This window comes from Falco naumanni, chromosome 5 (assembly GCF_017639655.2).
Source record: "Falco naumanni isolate bFalNau1 chromosome 5, bFalNau1.pat, whole genome shotgun sequence".
NCBI classification, from domain to species: Eukaryota; Metazoa; Chordata; class Aves; order Falconiformes; family Falconidae; genus Falco; species Falco naumanni.
In genome coordinates this window covers 7,655,872-7,676,657 of record NC_054058.1, presented here as the reverse complement: position 1 = coordinate 7,676,657, position 20,786 = coordinate 7,655,872, and the positions used below count along the sequence as shown (strand labels likewise).

Sequence of the window (20,786 nt, the reverse complement as noted above, 5' to 3'; positions counted from 1 at the left end):
GGACTTCATTGTCTGGAGAACAGCAGGACAGTTTGGATGTCAGCTGTCCAGTGCTCGGAAGGGTGAGCGATGGCAGACTTGGAGAAGGTTTGCTCTCTCTTAAAACACCCAAACCCATAAATTACTGTGGAGAGGCCAACCTCGGTTCGCCGGGCTGCTCTGTCCGGCCGCCACCCCTGCGGGAGGTTTGCGGCGCTGGGGCCGGTGCCCCCGCTCCCGGGAAGCGGCCGCGGGGCGGCTGGAGCACCCGGGGGTGGGCACGGGCCCCGCTGCGCCCCGGGGCTGAGGGCGAGGGGCCGGCCGGCACAGCGCTGCCCCCCGCCCGCCCCCCCCCGGGGGACTCACCGCTTCTCAAGTCCCGGAGGCGGCGGGTCCCGGCCATCTCCGCGGGGGAGCGGCCCCGCCCGGCGGACTACAGCCCCCGGCAGCCTGCGCGCCGCCGCCGGCCCTCGCCTACCTGCCGGGCGCAGGTGCGTGCCGGGGCCCAGAGTTCCGGGGGCGGGGAGGAGCGGCCAGGCCGGGCGCGGGGCAGAGCCGCGGGGCCGGGCCCGGGGCCATGGACAAGCTGAAGCGGGTGCTGAGCGGCCGCGACGCGGAGGAGCCGAGCGGCCTGGCTGAGGTAACGCGCCGCTCGCCGTGCGCTCCGCCTCCCTGCCGGGGCCCGGCCGGCGGGGGGGCCTGCGCCGCCCCTCAGCGCGGCTCGGCTCGGCGGCGGGACCGGCCTGTGCCGCCTCGGCCCGCCCTTGTGCCGCCGGGGCCCGGGCGAGCGCCGTCGGGTTCCGGCTGAGCCGCGCTCCCCATTTTCCGCCTGCAGCTAAAGGCCCCCGTGCCCGCCGGCCGGGGGGGCCCTGGCTGCTGGGCGCGGAGCGGAGGAATCGCTTCACCTGTGCGCGAGCGAGCGGAGGGTCGTTATTGGGCAGCGCTGGGGGCGCGGGGATCGCTCCACCGAGGCGTGCACCCCCAGGGGACCGTTCAGCCCCCTCTTTATACAAGTCACTCATGACTATTCATTAACTTTTCGGGGAATCATTTACGTAATTGTTTACAATTCCGGGAACTCCTTAACATATCTCGCACTTGCGTAATGTCCTTGAGGAGTGGTCGTCCGGGGGTCTTCAAGATGGAGATCATGAGTCTTCCTCTGATGAACTTTTTACCTTTTGTGTCTGCGCGGACTCTGTTTCTCGATAGACCGGTGACCATGATTTAAATTCCCTGTCCCGTTGTACAAACAACAACTTGGGACCAGATCTTTAAAGATAACAGAAATCTAAGGCCTGGGTGATTAGCACATTCTTTATGTCATCGGTTCAAGAACGACACCCTCAGGTCAGCATTGAGGGTCTCTGATTTAGTACATCCTAAAGTCAGCAATAAGGGTCTCCGGATGTTTTTCAACCTTTAGACAAACACGAGCGCGGGCACGTTGGTTTTTTTTAAATAAATCGTACGTAGTTCGTTATTCAGCTCATTATGGGAGGGGGCGGCCGGGTCTCCCGCGGGGGCTCGGGCCGGGAGGCGGCTTGGAGCCAGCCCGGGAAGCGGCGGCGCAGGAGTGGCAGGGGGGAGCCTCCCCCCACGACCCCCTGTACCCCCCGACCCCTCTACTCCCCCCCCCCCCCCCCCCCCCCCCCGAACAATCAACCCCGCGACCCCCGCCGCCGGTGCTGGCGGGGGGGGGGGCGGTCCGGCGGGGAGTGGGGGCTCTGGTCCGGCGGGGAGAGGGGGGTCTGGTCTGGTCCGGTCCGGCGGGGCAGGGCAGGCCCTGCGGGGGGGCACGGCTCGGTGTCCCGGGGACGAGTCACGGGCTGCCCGAGTGGCGAGAGCCGTTACTACATCGTTACTCGCCCTCTTTGTTTTCCTCCTCGTTTCTAGGTTATTGATGCGACTTCGTTAGGCTGGGGCACCCGAGTGAAAGGCTTCATTGCGTGTTTTGCAATAGGGTGCCTGTGCTCGCTCTTGGTAAGGACTTTTTTTGCCGTATTTCCATGATCTTTGAGCTTCAGTAATTACAGCCTTGCTGTATGCTGTTGCTTTATTTATTAATTAATTTTTGAGCCTCTGGGAAGGCATCTAACTCAGTTTATTGGATGCGATGCAATGCACTAACTGCTAACAAGAATGCCAATAAATGCAATTTACTTTTGCGTGCATGTGATTCTGCAATTTGGGTTTAAGCTTTCCTAAGATTTCTCTTGTGTTGCGACATTTCTTGCATATATGTCTTTTGCAATGTAAAAAAATATTAATTCTATTCCCCCCCCACCCCGTTCGTTTCTTTCTAGGGTACTTGTCTGCTATGGGTACCAAAGAAAGGGCTGATACTCTTTGCAGTATTTTATACGCTGGGGAATATTGCGTCTATTGGGAGGTAACAATCTTTATATATTAGTTCCCTAATAAAGATGTGAAACTAAGGCACAGTGATAGGTGAAGCTGCATAAGTGGTACAAGCTGTTGCATTTGTGTGAGAAGGCTTGATGATGTAGATCATTCTCTTGTTGCTGAATATCAGCATTTCCCCAGAAGTGCCCTGAAACAGTAAAGAAACCTTTTATTTTGTTTATTGTTGTTAGTAATGCATTCAAGATAAAAGTTACTTATTAGTAAAGAAGAATCAAACTCATGTTTTGAACATGGAAGTTTTTTGATTTTGTTGGTTCCCCCCCCAAGATAAAAAAAAATTGTTTGCCATTTTGTATTTTCTGTGTGTTTTGGTGAATATATTTGGGCAGGCTGGCTGTCAGGGCAGGTGTGTTTGAAAAGCCGTCATGGCCATTCAGGGTGCTGAAACGTAGCCCCCTTAATTTTGTCAGAGGCATAAACTTCTGTGACTGAGGAAACTTAACAAGATGTCACAAAGCACAAGGAATGGAATTAGAAATACCATAGTGATGAGGCAGCAATATCACCTTAGGTAAAACTTTCACCTTGTTCATGCAGTATCAATCAGTAGGGCTCTAAATGAGGGCTGCAGATCTGCTAAGGGATCCAGGCCTGAAAACAGCCCTTTATGTAGAGGAATTTAGCTGGGTGACCTGTCAATCCATGCAGAGCCGCTGTGGCTGGAGTTTTTCAAGAGCAGGTTAAAAAAGCACCTGTCAAGAATGATCTCATTGAAGCTGACCTTGAACCATGCTTCCGGCTTGACAGTTCTGCTCTGCTTATGTTAGTTGTAACTGAACAAGTGTGAATAAAATCATAGAATAAATACCTTACACAGAGAAAAGCAGGGATGGATTTTGTCTTGTATGTCCTGTTTCTTTGTTTCTTTTGTTACGCAGCACTGATTACCCTAACAACATAGTGTACTGATGCCCCACATCACAGCGATTGAATAAAATACCCCCCCCTTAATGAGGGACCTTAATTAGTTACACTTTTGCCTTTCTACTCTCTGTCTTAATCTTTTTTTTTTTTCCTCCTCCAAAGCACTCTTTTTCTTATGGGACCAATGCAACAGTTGAAAAGGATGTTTGAGCCTACACGTTTGATTGCTACTATTGTTATGCTAGTAAGTATCAAAGGAATCAGGTTGAACTCCTGCTAACCTGTACGCAATTCCCATTGTAAAGTCCTTTCATATACATTGATCTATGTCTCAGGGTGGGTAGGTGGGTGGGTGGTTTGGTTTGTTGGTTTGTTTTTTGGTTTTTTTCTCTTAAAACATCAAATATCCTGCACATCTGCTGTAGTGGAAAGGTATGTGTAGCACCAGAAAACCACTTTCCTATTATGAAAGACTGAGCCGGGGCCAGGTTGTTATGTTAAATCAGCATTAAGGGTCTGTGCCTGGTGTGTGAACCATGCACATGCTTTTTTAGGGTGCTTGAGGTCACAACATGATATGTACATGTTGCTTGAAAGGTGGGAAACTAGTTTTTTAAAAGTTGTACTACAGAAGTTTTTAGGCCTTCTATTTTGCATAATTTTGTCTTTTTTTATTCTATCTGATTTGCTTTAAAGAGCTGTGCAGGTATTTCTACCTCAATTTAAATAATCGTTCCCTGAGAAAGCGACTGGGAAATCTCTATGCCTTGGTCATCTTGCATTAAAAATACAGAAATCATCCCAGCTGGCTGATAGCTTCAGGTTTTGAAACTCATGTGACACAATGAAACTGCAAACTCAACATTCAACTGAAGTCAGCCCTTGGAATTATTTTTATTTTCAGAAGATAGGAATGGTAGCCAACCTTCTACTGGGTGGGTGTGTGAGCGTGTGTGAAAGTTGCTGCTAAGTTTCAGACTCTTCCTTGTTTAAAGTGCATGTGTTTTTTTGTCTCTTAGACTTCCCCATTGTCCCCTGGAGTCTAAAATCTGGAAGGTGCTTTAAGCTGCATGACACTGTCCTCCTCCTTTCAGTGTGAATGTCTTCAGAGTGTTTGCTTGGCATCAGCACTTCCTATTTTCTCTTTTAACTCACACAACTTTTAACTTAAAACAACCAGAGAGGCTGCAGGCAACTGATAAGAGCTTGAGAAACTGACTGTGTATCCTCACAGATCAGAAGCAAGCGAGAAGCCTCCTGCTTGGTGTGTTTGTTTTGTATGCGTTTAGGATGCCTGGAGTCAGGAGAATGCTTGGAATGTTGTTAACTGGAATAAAGCCAGTTGTTAGAGGTACGATGTAGTATTTAGACCAATGTCCAGATCACCACCTTAACTAATGCAAAAACTACATTTAACTTCAGTAATCATGACTGAGGTGAGGTGTGTGATTTCTTTGGCAATGCATGTCTTGCTGTCTTGAATATGTAGTGCTAATTTGTTTATTATTTTTTTTTTACTCAAGCATTAAAACGTGCGTTATAATCTCTAGTGGCACAGTGTTACATGTGTATCAAAAGGCTGTTAGATGTTGATGAAGGAAGACCAAGTATCAGCATCAGTTGTAGCTAAATGAGCTGTTGTGTCTTAAATTGAACACAAAAACTTAAAAGGAGGCTCCTGTTAAAACATAAAATAATCCAAAATTGCCTTGTACCCCCAGAGATTTTAACGGTAGTAAATACGGAGTGCAACTCTGAAGAAAAGAAAAAGTGCTGGTTTAAATGGTTGTGCTGGACTCTATATTAAACAGGAGAGCTACTAAGCAATAGCTGAAAGTTCTTGAAAGTGAATTGTAGTTTTAACTAATAAGAATGAAATAAAGAAATAACTTCGACCCCATGGTAACCTTGAGAATCAACAGGAAATATGGCTTGTACAGAAGCAGAAAGATTAAAGTTGTAACTGAAAGATCTTACTTGCAAAATGATGAACTGTGGTATATACCTGTGACACCAAGAAGTGTGTGGGATGAAGCAGGGACCTGCTGATGTTGCAGAAGAGCTGTAGGAACCTCTTCCCCTTGGTCTTTTGCGGCTGTAAAATTATTTCCTGTAGATATTGGGCTCATACTTCTTATTGCTTTAATTCACTTCAGGAATGTAATAGTGAGAGCATTTTAAATAAGGGACACTCTTATGCAGGATTGGATACATCTATGAAATTATGTAATCTGTGTGAAGGGACTCATTATAGTGTTGCAATATCTGTAAAAACTGGAGTTGTTTCTGTGTTTAATATATATTGTTTGTTTTCTTCTAGTTGTGTCTCATACTAACACTGTGTGCTGCTTTCTGGGTGAGTATGTGTGTCCTGTATGTATATATAACTGGGCTGTATTTTGAAAATAAGATTCTTACAATGTTTTCTCTGTCTGCTGGGTTTCTTCTCCCCTCCTTCAGTGGGGTAAAGGACTTGCGCTCCTCTTCTGCATCTTACAGTTTTTTGCCTTGGCATGGTAAGTGATTTCCTCCCCGCACACTCCCATTGCCTATCACACCTAACATCAGCAGCTGAATTGTGAGTGGATTTTGACCTTGCATGAGTTAGAGGGAAGAAGAATTTGTACCCCACCGTTCCCCTAGATGCAAGACAATGCATCAGTGAGGAGCTGACTTACTCCTGCGTCTTGGTCTCTCAGACCATCCCTCTAGAGATGGAGCTCAGGGCTCCATTTCCGGGGGAAGCTCCTCTGAACATGTTTAATTTCTGTGAGCTTCAAGTAAAACTACTTTTTTTTTCTTTCCATTATAAATCAATTTGTTGCTTACTGTCTGGTATTCCTCTTCTGCAGTTTGTCTTATTCAAAGACTCAGATATGCTAATCAAATGAACTGTCAGTGTTCTTTAAGTTAACATATGCTCTGTGTAACGTTGCAGCAGCATGGAAACTGGTATGAATATCTAGCCAGCACTCAAGACTAATCTTACCTGCCTGTAGGTGTTGAAGCATGAAAAATATATCAATATATCGGGTGCAGGAGAACTGTGTTAGAATACTTCTACAACATGCCCCCCCCCGTTTTGCTATAGTGTTTCACAGCCCAGCTGGGCTAAGATGACTTGCAAGGATACTCATTCCTGTTGCTCACAACCTCAGAGCTTCATTTTAGTTGTGTATCTTTGCAGTTACCTGTTTAGAGCATCAGAGGAGTTGTTCTTGTTTGTGACTAATAAAATCTGACATGAATAGTAACTTTAAAAATCTTTTCTTCTTAGGTACAGCATTTCCTTCATACCGTTTGCAAGGTAAGCTTCCCTACTCCCTTACTTTTTTGTCATCTTGAGCTTTAATGATACAGAAGATTAGCTTATAGAAGCATTGTAGTGTATTGCTTTAAAAGTTTTTCCATGGTGGTTTCTTAGGGGGAGGAAATACATGTAGTTAAATCTGAACATGAAACTAAGCACATTCTCTAGTGGGAGAACACAAATGTAACAAAATGTGAGGGCTTCCCATAAAAATATGTAACCGTGCTGACCATGTGTTAAACTTGAGGCTTACCTTTGGATGTCTAAATGTTGGTCCAAAATGCTACTAGGCAAGTGTACCTTTTTTCTATTTTTTACACCTTCTGTGTACCTCATTTTTTCCCTGTTCTCCCCCCTGAGCACTGTTACGTGTTTGAGCACGCAGTTCTCTCCCCTGCTCCATCACGCCCACCCTTCGTTGCACTGCCTCAACACAGGCTGACAGGTGTCATTTCTGCTGCAGTTGGGCAGGTGGACGGTGAGCAGATCCACTTGTCTCTAATGCATTCCTGTAGTCATGTGAATTATGTAAGCACAATTAATACAGGGTCAGCTGATCTTTCAAGTCCTCAGTGTCAGTGTGACAGCAGCATGGAATGAGTCTCATCAAGCAGCATAACTGAGGTGACTCTCTGTGTTGGTTTTTTCTTTTTTTCCTCTTTCTCCTGCCTGTAGGGATGCTGTGAAGAAATGTGTTTCAGTCTGCCTGTCCTGAGAGGAATACTGGATGCTTCACAAAGTTCTAGGAAGTATAGTAGAGCTACGTTAAGATCACTGTGCGTGTATTTTTCCTACTTCTGTCTCCAACATGTGCCTTTCAGCTTGTTTAGAAGCCCCTTGTGTTAAATCCAGTGTGTGCAATTGCTTGGTTTTGTAAGCAATGGTGTCTGTAGGACAGGGTGCTCGTGGTCAAATGAAGTTCAATCTGGCAGAAAAACTAGGTGGAGATCCAGAATCTGTTATGATAATTCTTTATATAAAGTCATGTATTTGTTTGGTTTTGCAAAAGTAACATAGTAATACATGAAGCTTGTAAAATGGAGATCTCTACTCTGATGGGACTATGCCAGTCTAGAGGATTTCTTTTTTCAAGAAAAAAAATCAGTTGGCAACTGATTTGTTACTGACAACTTGTTTTTTGTTTTCAAATAGCCTTATGTCACTTAATCTTTGCACTGTTTACCTTGGATAATGGAATACTGGTATTCTTTTCATGCCTCTTGAAAAATTTTAGGTTTACTTCAAAAAACTTTAATTCTATTTTGGAGTAAGTATGAAATGTTTGCATCTTTAATGAAATATTTACTTTTCAGTTTAGACTGGTGGTGTTTCCTTAAAATACATGAAAGGGACATTTTCATCTATAATAACTTACTCCTGTAGGAAAAGCACTTGCAAAATAAGGTTGATAGAATCTTTTAGCTGTCAGGAACCTGAATTCTTTGCCTTGCCTGCAGCTAAAGGTAATACATAAAAGGCAGAAAACTGAAATTTTTCACATGATGCAGGGTGCTTCCCTTCCTTCCCAGCTGCAGCGTAGGGGCCATGCAAAGCTGAGGGCCTGATAGGTAAGCAACGACAGAATTTATGTATGTCCTTTCCCACAGGACTAACTCTGATAAGGTGAAAGCAGGCTATTGTTTAAGCAGTCTGGGCCAAGGAGAAGATGTTTTCTTCTTACCTTATTTACAAGTTAGAACTACAACATTTCTTCTTTTTTGTAAGTGGGATCAGTTTTGTGTCTCCTAAAGCTCTTGCATACACTAGTGAAGAACAACTGTTTTGAGGAGAAAGTACAATTTTCTGTTGCCTGTCTTGTCAAAGAAAGCGTGTATCAGTCTAGCTGCCAGCTCAAAACAAATGCTGAACGTCGGTATCCAAATTCCAAGGCTACTCTATATTCTGTTCATATTCTGAGATATGTATAATCATTTACCCCCAAACCATTGCTGCGGTTAGTTGTTTGTAAGCACAGGTTCCCGCTTCTGCGGGGTGAGATACTGTTTGACTGCTTTCACCTTTCCTCTTACCAACTGTCTTGCTGGAGGCAGTGTCTATGAAGATGATTATCCAACATGAACTGAAGTCTCTCTTCCTCCATCTACCAGGAGTTTAGCCAGGTAACAGCGTTCTGTTTGCATGGCAAACATATCCCTGACTTGTACTACAAAGATTTCAATGTAGGAAAGACCTAGATATACTTGGCAATAAAACATAAACCCACAGTGAAGCCAAGTAATTCTGTGGCTTCCAGAAAGCTACTAGAAACTGAGTTAATTCAAAATCTTAAACTAAGTGTCCTTCTGATAATTTATAAAGCACAGTACCATCCTTCTGTTAGGATCCTCTCAAAAAAAAAAAAAAACAAAAAAAAACCAAAACACCAACCTTTTGAGGATGGTATGAAAGGGAAATTTCACCAGGCGTTCAGTGGATTCCAACTGGCTAGAGTTCCTGTTACAAAGGCATCTGAATGGAAAATGCTGCCTTGAAAATATGGCACTGATGTTGGGATGAATCCATTACACAGGATGATCAAATGCAGTTCCTGGTGCTTTTTTCTTTTCCTGCTAGAATTTGGAAATTAGTGTTGAATAACTAGGTTGACTATTACTTTCCTTGAAGGATTGTTAAATGCCCAAGAGAGACTGGGAATTACAGAATACTGCTACTTCTTTCCTCTGACTGACCTAAGTATCTAAACTGATGTGTGTCTTTTACCAGGGAGCAGGTTCAAACCTAATTTACATCTGTCAAAGGACCTGTGCTAGTCTTTTATTAGGACTTTGATGATGTTTACGGAATTCCTTTGTGTGAGGGCAATTTAAATGCAACCCTAATGCCTTCTGCATTCCAATATTTAGTTTTAACATACTTTGATGTTCCTGGAAAACACTAGAAGTATAGCATACATTCCTCCTTTCCCTCTCCAGGAAGTTATGTTAACTTGGATCATCATTCCAGGCTCATCAGCAGTCAACATAATGGAATTTGACTTTGTTCTTTTTTTGAATACTTCAGATTAGGAGTAAAAATCTTTTGCTTCTTCCTTGACTGGCTTCTGAAGGACTGCGGCACCCTGACTCTCTAGCAGTTCCTCTAGAACACTAGAAGTGGGTATGCTGAATATTAGTTTTTCAGCTTGCATACTAGCTAACTGGAACATTTTAGCTGACTGTTGTGAGCACAGCCACTTGGAAGTAAGAAATTTAGGAAACTACCAATATATAGTGGATAACCTTAGATGGATTATTTTTTTTCCTTACTCCCCCTCCTTTTCCAACTCCACAGCTTTTTATTCAGTAAGAGAGAAGAACAAATCTTCATTTGACTGTATAGCACGTGAGGCTCAGCAGTTGTGCCATTAAAGAAAGGGAATCCAAGGAGAGGTGGCAAAGACACAAGGACTGCCAGAGTGCAATTAGGGCTTATGTTGCCCTTTGGTGTTGCATTCTGTTCCTGTGAAGGTCAGACAGGAGGAGAGACTCACTGTATTCTTGCCAATATGTGAAACATACTCAGGGTTTATCATTTCATCTACAAGCAGTTTTGATTTAAAATAACTCTTCTTTATCACAACAAAACTCTTCAGATTCTTAGTCGCTTATAAGTAGTTATGTTCAAGCTGATGCCAAGTTTAGCAGCAAAAGATTTTCCCACTTTGTTAAAATACTTTATATGATTTTGCATAATCAGGGAGTAAACCTCTCGTGACCAGTTCCAATCTGAATTAGATTACACCATCATACCTTTTTTTCATCATTCATACTACTTTATGTTAAGTTTTGTTACCATCAGCTTTGGTCATCTGCTCAGCAGGAAGCGTGGTGGGCATTTTTGAAGCCCTCTCTAGCTTTCTATCTTAGTGTCCTTCAAGGCAGGAATGTTTGTTGTGTGTGCTGTACTGCAAATAGAGATGTTTGTGTTTTAAATAGCAAAGCTCCTTCCTTCCCAAAGTCCTTGCTCTGTTGCCTACAGCACTTAACTTAAGGTTGACTTTCCTAAAGAAACTTGCATGATGTTGGATGCCCATCTCGGTAGGCTTTGATGTTCTTCCAGAAAGTGTTTTTTTGCCCAGCCTCACTGTTGGTCAACTTGCCTATCCACTTTTTTTACTTTTTGCAGTACAGATAACATAACCTTAACCAAGCAGCCCTAGCATACAGTTCTAGCATGAAATGTGCATATCTGGGATCAGTTGACTTTCCAGATACAGTAGAAATGGAAGTAAGGAGGGTGGTAGTCATGTGTTCCCAAAGTACTGAGATTCTACACATAAAAATGTGGGATTTTTTTTTCATTACTTCAAAGATTTGCTCTGTTTCATGCAATGAAGTCCATTGTGAATACTGGTGCTATCTGAGATGGTTCCACAGGGATGATGTGAACAATTTCCTCTTGTTTAGTATTTACAGTAATGAGATTGTTCATGAACTGTTACAAAAACCAAGGAAGAAATTTCTGCACCAAGTTGAAATTCTTCGAAGAAATTGTTTTTTTAAAAAAGGAAGTGGTGTAAGCTTTGTGTGTGAATAAATACGCAAGTTTGGAGGAAGATAGGGACCCTGCTATGGGATGGCTTCCAGCTAGGTGTAAGATGGCAGGCTTGAATCGATCATGATTTGTGGGTAGATTGCAGCTGGCGTGCAATGCATTTGGAGGCTCATGGCACTGTTGCTTACATGTGGTCTGAAACTCATGTTCTGGGAATTGCCTTGTGGAGTAGTGCGGGCACTTGAAGCTCATCCCCTTTTGCTATGTGCTATGAGATGGAAAGAGCCTCCGAGTCTGAGAATGGTTCTTGCTTAGTTTTGGTACTTAGTCACATTAAAGGAAGTAAGATCACTGTTGCTATTGTAAAGTGAGGAGGATGATGACATTGAAACACGCTTGTCTTATATACTGATGTTTAACAACCATAGCAAATACTGACCATGTAAGACAGAAAGCACAGAAATGGTATATTTTTCTTAAAACCACGTGCCTCACTGTAATGGGACCACTATATTTTTTTAACAGCTGTGGACTTGTTTTGTAAAACAAAACCCAAACTCTCAGAAATTCTCCACAATGTTTTCTACTGTTACTGATTCTATTTGCTGTTGTGCTTTTTGTATGTTTTTACACTGTTTTCTACTTTGACAAACATCTTTTTTCCTAACTTCCAACTTTCTCTGTAATTAAGTGAAATATTAAAAGTGCTGGGGTTTTTTTCTTCAATAAAGTTGTCGTTGCATTAAATTAATTGCTGTTATGGTTAATACGGAGTTTTTAATAATGCTGATTCTCCAGATGATGCTGGAATTGCTGTGGGTTGTTTTGTTCAAAAAAAAAAAAAAAAGAGTTACTGTCTTGTCCTCACTTCCTTTGCTGTATATACAGGTACTGCGAATTTGTCACCACTGCTGTGCAGCTGTTTCACCCACCATCTTCTCCAGCTCAATCAAATTCTTATTGTTCGTTGTGTGCGCCCAGACAACTGGTTTGCCCAATTAGAGTTGTGAAGGTGGGGGTGATAATTTTATTACTAGTTATTTATTTACCTCAAGAGTCAGCCTAGATGTGCCAGCAAAGTAGTGGCTTAGTCCATGCTACAGCACAAATAATTCCTGATACTGTTCTGTCAGCAAAGACTGGAATTAAGAAGCCACATGATCTGGCTCTGTTTGTCGAATAAATACACTCTGAATACTGATGTACACTGGAAGTAAAAAGCCAACTATTTATGAATGTGTGTTTGCTTTGCCAATTGGTGGGGTCAATAGATAGCACACAGACACCAATAAAGAAAATAACCTTAGTTTACTGTTTGTTTCAAATTAATACAGAAAATAAGGCATTAGCTTACAAATACCCTGATTCAAGCAATGAAACAGATAAGCAAGGTAATGCACCTAATCATTACTACTTAAGGTTAGCAGTCGTGATTAAGAAAGGTACATCACCAATTGCCCTAACATGTTACCATCATCCAGGTCTGCGGTCAGTAGGGAGCCCCTGTTGCAGTGAGGATTTGGAGAGCCAGTCCCGTGCAGGACGTCCCCGCGTAGGGGAGGTCTCCAAAGTCACTGTGAGAGGGTCCAGCTTTTACACTGTTGAATAAACTTACGTAATTTCAAATGCAAAACCATCTGGTTTCACTCTTCTTCTCTCAGGTTCCCCCACAGCCTGGCCAGGGCTCAGGGAGGAACCGAGGGAGTTTCCTTCATCTGCTGGGTTTTAACCTCCTGGTTCCAAACAAGGCCAAACAGCTGGTTTGTGGCCTCGACCACCTGCCTCTAAGCAAGGAAGGATGCACTATATCTTCGTTAATGATTATATTTTCCCTAAGCTATGTCTTTCGCAAATGACCATGGGTATTTTGCTGGTGATAGGATACTAAGCATATATAATGTTCGGTTGGCAGGTTCATCTAGAGGTCAACTTTATCTCAGGGCCTGTTGCTCAGGCCTCAAGTACTTCAGCGTTAAAATTAGATATCGGGGCAATGATTTTAATGTTCTTGGGGGGGAGGGTTAAACTTTTAGAAAGCACATCTATCTAAGTTTGTGCCTAATACACATCCAAATGCTTGCTGTGGTTTTAATGTCCATGGGCAGTGTAACAGGGCTGTTCAGAACACATTAAACTGCCTTCCGAGTGACAGGGCAAGCCAAAGCAGTTGCGTTTTTTGCGAGGGTGGTGGCTAGAGTTGTGTGCTGTGGGAGGCTGTATTCAGTTTTTAAGTACTTTTTTTTTTGGGGGGGTGAGATTGTTCTAAGCAAGCCCTGTCTCAAAGCTGACTAACCTGAAACCTGTCTTACAGAAAACTCCAAAGTTTTATTTGAAATAGAAGCAGCAACCTGTCTTCCTGTAATATAGAAACCTAGGGGGTTGTATTTTGTCTTTTTGAAAAGGTTAGTTTCCAAGGACTGTCAGGAGAGGTTGATCTATCTATTTCATATCAAGACAGCTGTGAATCTGAGTCCTAAAGGGCAATAAATCCTTTCCATACTGAATAGCTTAGAAAGAGCTGTTTTACTTGGCCTAGTTCAACCTCCTGCAAAACAACAAAGCTGTTGAATTTTGCCACATCATTCTTATGCTGAGGTCTTAATACCTGAATGATTGAAAAAAAAAAAAAAAAAAGTCTTCATCTGAAATCTCTAAAGTATGAATGATCAGCTGCCTTCTAGGGAAAGTGTATTCTGTGGGTGACTTTGCTCCTTAGAAATCCTCTGGAAGGGGTTTATCAGTTGCATTACAGCATCTGGTCCTTGAATCCCATTTATAGATACTGGGGCAGAGTCATCCTCACCACATGCAAATTCAGTGACGAGACTCTTGGAAGGCTGCTGTACGCCTAACGTCTGCCCCTTTCCCTTCTCCTACAAGGTCCGATTTGCAAGAGGGGGTATTTGCAAGAGGAGGCACAAAGTTCAAATTTGGGGGTTGATATTTATTTCCTTCCCTTACTTGTACCTTTCCGACTGAGCTCAGTCTTGGTTGCGTTATCGGTGGGGGTACAGGCTTGTAACTGCCTGGCCATGAAAAGCTGGAGATGCCTAAAGGGAACAAAATCCTCTGTTTTCTCACTTTTCTGAAGAAAGCTTCTGATGAATTTGAGATGGAATGGTATGTGTAAGCTGCCAGTCTTCGGGATTGATATTTTAAGTTAGCCTATTTGAAACCCTTTTAAGTTTTTCTTGGGTTCCCTTGTGGCATCTCTAAGAGAGGTTATTCCTGAGCAAATGTGCTTTAAAAATCTCTGTAGAAGCAAGTGTGGAGTAACACTGGTGCAGTGTAAAAATGGTACATTGAAAGTATTGGCTGGCCAACATGATTTCATTGCAGCTCTGAAGGGCTGTCACTTCCAAATATGTGGAGTTGAAACAAATTATTTTATCATGGGCATGTACTCCTGTGTTTTCTAGTTGTGTGTAATTTGATGAGCTATTTAACTCATCCTTCTTGAGAGAATCAAAAGCTTCAACTGAATTACACTTGCAACTTGTTAACTGTCACAGTTAACAAAAAGCTTTAACTTACACATCCAAGTCAAAAGTTCATGTTTGATTTCCCTAATATAAACACTGAACACATTCCTTTTATTCTGAGATATTGTAAATAGAAATCAAGAGTTTGTTTAGAAACCTTTAAGTTCTTTATTTTTATTATTTTCTGATCTTAAAAATAGGGACAGTAATAGTTTCTTGCTCTAGGTGCTAATCCATGTCTGGGGACAGCACTGCAGATCTTCAAGTAGGAAAAACAAATTATGGAAAAGTAAAATTACTGTTTAAAACTAACTTACGTTTATCGCCAGCCTGACTACATGTGTTGGGTTTGCATGGCAAAGTTTTGGTAGTGAGCGCGCTACAGAGGTGGCTTCTGTGGGAAGCTGCTAGAAGCTTCCCCCATGTCCAACAGAGCCAATGCCAGCTGGCTCCAAGATGATCTTGCCACTGCCAAGGCTGAGCCCATCAGTGATGGTGGTAGCACCTCCGGGAGTAACGTATTTAAGAAGGGTGGGGAGGGGGAAAGCTGCACAACAGCAACTGCAGCACAAGAAAGAGTGAGAATATGTGAGAGGAACAGCTCTGCAGAGACCCAGGCCAGTGCAGAAGGAGGCAGGAGGAGCTCCAGGTGCTGCAGCAGATTTCCCAGCAGCCTGTGGAGAAGCCCATGGTGAGGCAGGTTGTGCCCCTGCAACCTATGGAGCCCATGGTGGAGCAGATTCCCACCTGCAGCCCATGGGGGACCCCATGCTGGAGCAGGGGGATGCCCAAAGGAGTCTGTGACCCATGGTAAGCCCATGCTGGGGCAGGGTCTGTGGGTCTGTGGAAAGAGGAGCCCACGATGGGGCAGTTTCTGGCAGGGGACCCACTCTGGAGCAGTCTGTTCCTGAAGGACTGCACCCTGTAGAAGGCACACATGCCGGAACACGTCACACTGCAGCATGGGAAAGACTCACGCTGGAGAAGTTTGTGGACTGTCTCCTGTGGGAGGGATGGACCCCACGCTGGAGCAGGGGCAGAGCGTGAGGAGCTCTCCCACCGAGGAGGAAGGAGCAGCAGAGACAACATGCGATGAACTGACCACAGCCCCCGTTCCCTGTCCCCCTGTGCCACTGGCAGGGAGGAGGTGGAGAAAATTGGGAGTAAAGTTTAGCCTGGGAGGAAAGGAGGGTTGGGGGGAAGGTGTGTTTGTTTCTAAATTTGGTTTTATTTCTCATTACCCTGCTCTGATTTGATTGGTAATAAATTAAATTCATTTTCCCCGAGTCAAGTCTGTTTTGCCTGTGGCAGTAATTGGTGAGTGGCATCTCTCCTGTCCTTACCTTGACCCACGAGCCTTTCATTATATCCCTATCCACCTGAGGAGTAGAGTGACAGAGTGGCTTTGGTGGGCACATGGCATCCAGCCAGGGTCAACCCACTGTGCTACATAAGGATATTTTTTTTTTTCTATCTTCTTTTTTTAAAAAAAGAAGAAAGTTGCTCTGGAAAGCTACCCATGCTTTCTGGGCTTCAGAATTAATCTCATTTATAACCTCAGTTATAACACCAGGCAGGGAGATACTACTTGAACAAGCTGCCTGCCTCACTGCTAAAAACATACCTGGTGGAAATTATTGAAACTGTCCCCTCACCCCCAACATTAATGAAAAGGCTAATCTTCTCTGTCTCTTCTAGCCTAGCAATCTCTTAAGGGGCTGGACCCATGATTAAAAACCAGAAGGAAAGCAGCTGTCTTTTTATCCTCTCTTAATTATTCTGTGGTAGTTGACAGGTGTTGATTTCCTGGGAGTGTCATGGTGATGGAGGTTACATTTCCCTGTGGTGTTGGGACTAAATGTTCAGAGGGGGGTTTGTTGTTTGAATGCCCCGGTGGGAGCTTTGGAGATGGAAAGAGTGAGTCTTGTTCTCTGTGATTTCATCTGGTCACAAAGGGCTGCCTTTTATTTGGAAGCATGCACCTAAAGGCCAAAAAACAGCTATCTAATGTCAAGGCAAGGGAGGCCTCTTTAATTACCTTCTTTCTTTTTCTGTTTGTGAGGGTTTTTTTTCTTTTTCTTTCTGCTGTACCTCACCAGCTGGTGGCCAGGAGGGTTTTATGACAAGTTTAATTAGAAAGTTAAAAATAACACCTTGCTTTTTCCTGCTGTAACTTGGTGAATAAACTCCAGTAAGTGTTGCAGGATTGTTCTTTTGCTGCTCTCCCCAGTCCTCATTGCTTCATTTAAAAATACAAGTCACTAAATTCTTATTAGAAAATCCTGGGCATGATTACAACTGTTGTACTCGCATTTTTAACTAGTAGAGCTTAGTTCTGAGCGGCTATGAGACACAAGGTGTCTGATCCCTGCTTGGAAGTGCCCAGCTCTCCCAGCTGAGTTTCAGGGAAAGTTTGCAACGTTGCAGGTTTTGTATGAGCATCTTCTGCTCCCTCCGATGCCCCTATTGATTTGCTTGTTTAATTAAATGGAGACAAGTGCAAAAGGGGTTTCAGTCTTCCGTCCTTTGGCTCTGCTCTGTCCCACTTGCAGCGGCAATGACTGCCAGTCACCTTGCTGCTGTGTCACTGGAAGTGCAGCTACCTTTTCGTCAGATGTCAGGGTCAGGGAGACCTAACTTGCAGCCCAAGAAGTAACCCACCTGACATCTGAGAATGGGTGCTTCTTGGTGCCCTGGCAATACCTACGTGCAGTGACATTAATCTCTTGGTGCCTCAGTTTCAGCATCTGTAGACTTGGAAAAATTAATCTTGTAAGAAAGCGGGAGAGAGAAGGGAAGTTTGGGAAGTATTCAAAGCTGTTATTTAGGTGAGCAGAGGGACATAAGATTAGAGGATGTCTCTTACTTCTCCTAAACCACGCTAAATATTCAAAGTAAAGTTTTCCACCCTTAATATGAAATGCCAACAATAAGCAGATAACTTTGACTATGAATTTGTTCAGTTTCTCTTCTGCAGCCCCCTCCCATGGCAGCTGTGTGAAGCAGAGACAATGTAGGATGTCAGGAAGCCTGACATATGGGTCTGGATGTGTATTTTGAAGTAAAATATCAGGCCAAAACACATTCAGCTGATCATTTGTTTGCACACATGCAAACTTTTTATTTTTTTGGCTAATTCTTCTCAGCTGGAAAGATATGTCACTGGTGAGCCATGCCTTCTGGATATGTTGCTACATACATCACAAATTGCTCTTAGTCTGAACTCTTACAGCTGAAACACCCTTCCCCACACTGAAAATAGCGATTGGGCTATTCCCACTAGCCAGCCACAGGTAACTACTCTCATTTTGAAAAAAGTTGTGGTTGCAGGCATGGTTGCAGCTATGGTAACATTCTTATAAAATTAAAATTCAAACTGTATGAAAGTCAGCTACTTTAAGAGACAAGATTTGTGGAGGTTTTTTTCCTCTGGGACACAAGACTTCCAAGCATCATGCAGATTGAGTGAGTGATAACTGTAAGCACCCAGGTGTAACTTACTTTTAGTGTCTAAGAGTGCGTTTTATTATTGTGCAGGATGAAAATTTTAGTATGATACTGCAAAGCAAATGCCTTTGTGCTTCTCCCTTAGGGATGCCAGCTGTAAAAAAATCCAGCCTTATTGATGAAAAACTTGCTTCCTTGTCCTTTACTGGAATGGGCCCATTATCCGTTACTTCCATATATCCTTCCTTCTCCACAGCTCTGTCCCAGGAGTGCTTTGGGCAAGCAGTGCACTCAGGGAAGGACCTCCCTTTTGCTTTGTGGCTGCCTCCATTTCCAATCCATCTTTGCTGAGCATGTTTTTTACCTCCAGTGATCCACACTGCCTGCTGGTGAGACAGTGTTTCACTGCCATAACTTGAAACCCTTCCACCAACAAACTGTTGTTGCTTTTTTGCATGCTTTTGATTTCCTTTAAGCTCTAAGCATCTTGAGGAAGGCAGATGGGATGTGATTTTTCAGAGGCTGTGATCTGGTATCACTCCACTTAAAGCCCTGTGGGAGAAATGGGCAGTCAAGTACTTTGGAAAACCAGACTACTTTGCTTTTTATTTGTCTACAGAAAGAACTGTGTGTAACTACTGAAATATTACTACTTTTATGAGTAGTATTATCTCTTTACTTGCCTCAACTTTGAATCTCCTGATTTCTGAGCAACTAATTCTAAAAAAACATGTGTGGAAATAAGGCTTCGACTAAATAAAAAAAAAATCTCAAAATAACACGATTTATTTGTTTTAGAGCTGTCTGAAAAACTGAAGTTATTGAATTGAAATACATAGTACTTCTACCAGCTCTGATTTCTGTGTTTATCTGTATTTATAATAAAATGAAACTAAACTGCATTTGCTCTGCCATTTGATCACATGCAAGGGAAAATTACGGTGGTAGTTTCTCTCTCTCCACTTTGAGCATTTGGAAAGGAGAACCCAAACAAAGATATTCTGTGTTACACAAACGTATTACCCGAGATGCAATTATTTTTCCGAATGTGACATGGCACACTTTCAAGTACCTAAATATCCTATAGATTTTAAAGTACATTCTTCAGTTGTTCAATAGTGAAGATGGGCTGGATATTAACTAGAAGCTGCTATTTGACACTATACATTCTAGTGTAACTCCAAAGGTGAGTTGACTGACAGAGTAATCTAGGTAACTTTGTTATGAGTTGGCAATTTAAAAAAGGCATGGAAAGGCTGAAGAGAGGGACGATGTGTTAGTTTTAAGTTTGAAAGCAGCATGACTGAGATTATCCAGATGTAAAAACAGCTCAAACCTATTTGGCTTGCACCTTCCGATCATGCTAAAATTGCCGGGAATTGAGGGTTGTCTCCTAAGGTCTCCTGTTCTGCAGAACATCACATTGCTGCACACCTGCAGCTGTGCAGTTTTGAGGACTTGCAGCCAGTATCCTCACTCCAGGTAGGGCTTGAGGGATTAGTAGGACTAGCTGCCAAATAAGGTGTACAACACAAGATCAACAAGCTCTGGCCCCTGCTGCTTAGGTAGGTGATATCTCCAAGGTCTTTTTAACTGCAAGATCTGTTGAGCCTTGTCAAATGATGGATTTAATTCAAATCCTGTTTCACAAAATTTGCACGATCCACCAAGTCATTTTATCTTTTAGAAAGAACCGGAACCACAGGAATTCAGCAGGGGGTATTGAACTGAACAAATGCAAAGTTCTCAATAAACAGTCAGAAAATATATTTCTCTAAAAACAACTCCTGAGAGTATGTTTTCATAATCAAGTCCCTGACTATGTCACGTGCAACAGACCAGAAATTTCAGAGACACTATCGGAACTAGATGCATCGGGAGAAATTAGGCACTCAAATGCCTTGTTATGTGCCAAAGTCCAGTGTTTATGGGTCACTGGTAGTCAAGTGGCCTCCACTTAACCCTTTAGCATAGAACTGAACCCAGGTCTCTCATATTCTTGGCTGGGTACCAAAATTGTTTGACTTCTCAGCAAAATGGTGGTTTCTTTTTGGAGGGTATGTGCAGTTGGATTAGGCTTGTCAAAGAAGGTTACAGCCTGAGGCAAGAGGGAACACCTGTTTTAGAGATGCTGAGAGAGCTTTTCTAAGACATGGACCTTGAGCAGGTCAGCAACACCAGGCCTCGGGCGGTTGGGTTCACACTGAGCCCCAGGAGCGTGGAGTCTGTCCCTGGAAATGCAGCCAGAGGGGAGTTCAGCTGCTTGTAAGGTGCAGCAGGGGTTTTGGGAATGACAGTGGGACCAAGGGATGGACACAGTCAGCATCAACGGTGGAGTGTAGGGATGCTACCTTCTCCTTGTGCATTGAAGCGTCAGTGCAGAAGGGTCTCGTACTATTATATTTTGATTTAGGAACACAGAGGAATGAAATTAAAGTGTTTATTCAACATGCCTGGTGAAAATATTTTAAGGCTACCTCCTCTGTGTAACTATCTTGACTGTTACCAGCTCCTTCAGTTGGAGTCCGCATCAGTGTGAATGCAATTTCCATGCATTGTTTCAGTCTGGAAATGAAACAATTTTCATTAATGGAAACCTGGTTCTCAAGCAGAACAATTAGACCCACTTCAGGTTGAAAAAAGATAAAAGCATGCTAATTTGGATGGAGGACTCTTCTTTCAAGGCAGCCAATTGAGTCATCAGCCTGCCACCCACCTGACTGTCTGACAGGTAATTAGGAGATAGTCCTCTTTTTGTGTGGAGTGTGTGCGTAAACCTCCAC

General features: G+C 43.4%; 1 protein-coding gene across 2 annotated transcripts; it reads left to right on the top strand.

Moving 5' to 3' along the window:
• Positions 1-54: 54 nt before the first annotated feature.
• SFT2D2 (SFT2 domain containing 2) lies at positions 55-11,825 on the top strand. 2 transcript variants are annotated; one of them, XM_040596347.1, is made up of 8 exons: positions 55-87; positions 1,876-1,962; positions 2,286-2,371; positions 3,433-3,514; positions 5,591-5,626; positions 5,731-5,786; positions 6,548-6,577; positions 7,256-11,825. In XM_040596347.1, the coding sequence occupies exons 1-8, from the start codon at positions 70-72 to the stop codon at positions 7,293-7,295; spliced, it is 435 nt and encodes a 144-aa protein (XP_040452281.1). In that variant the 5' UTR covers positions 55-69; the 3' UTR covers positions 7,296-11,825. The 2 variants fall into 2 exon arrangements, with proteins under 2 accessions (XP_040452281.1, XP_040452280.1); XM_040596346.1 differs by lacking the exon at positions 55-87 and adding an exon at positions 486-619.
• The last annotated feature ends 8,961 nt before the right edge of the window (positions 11,826-20,786 follow it).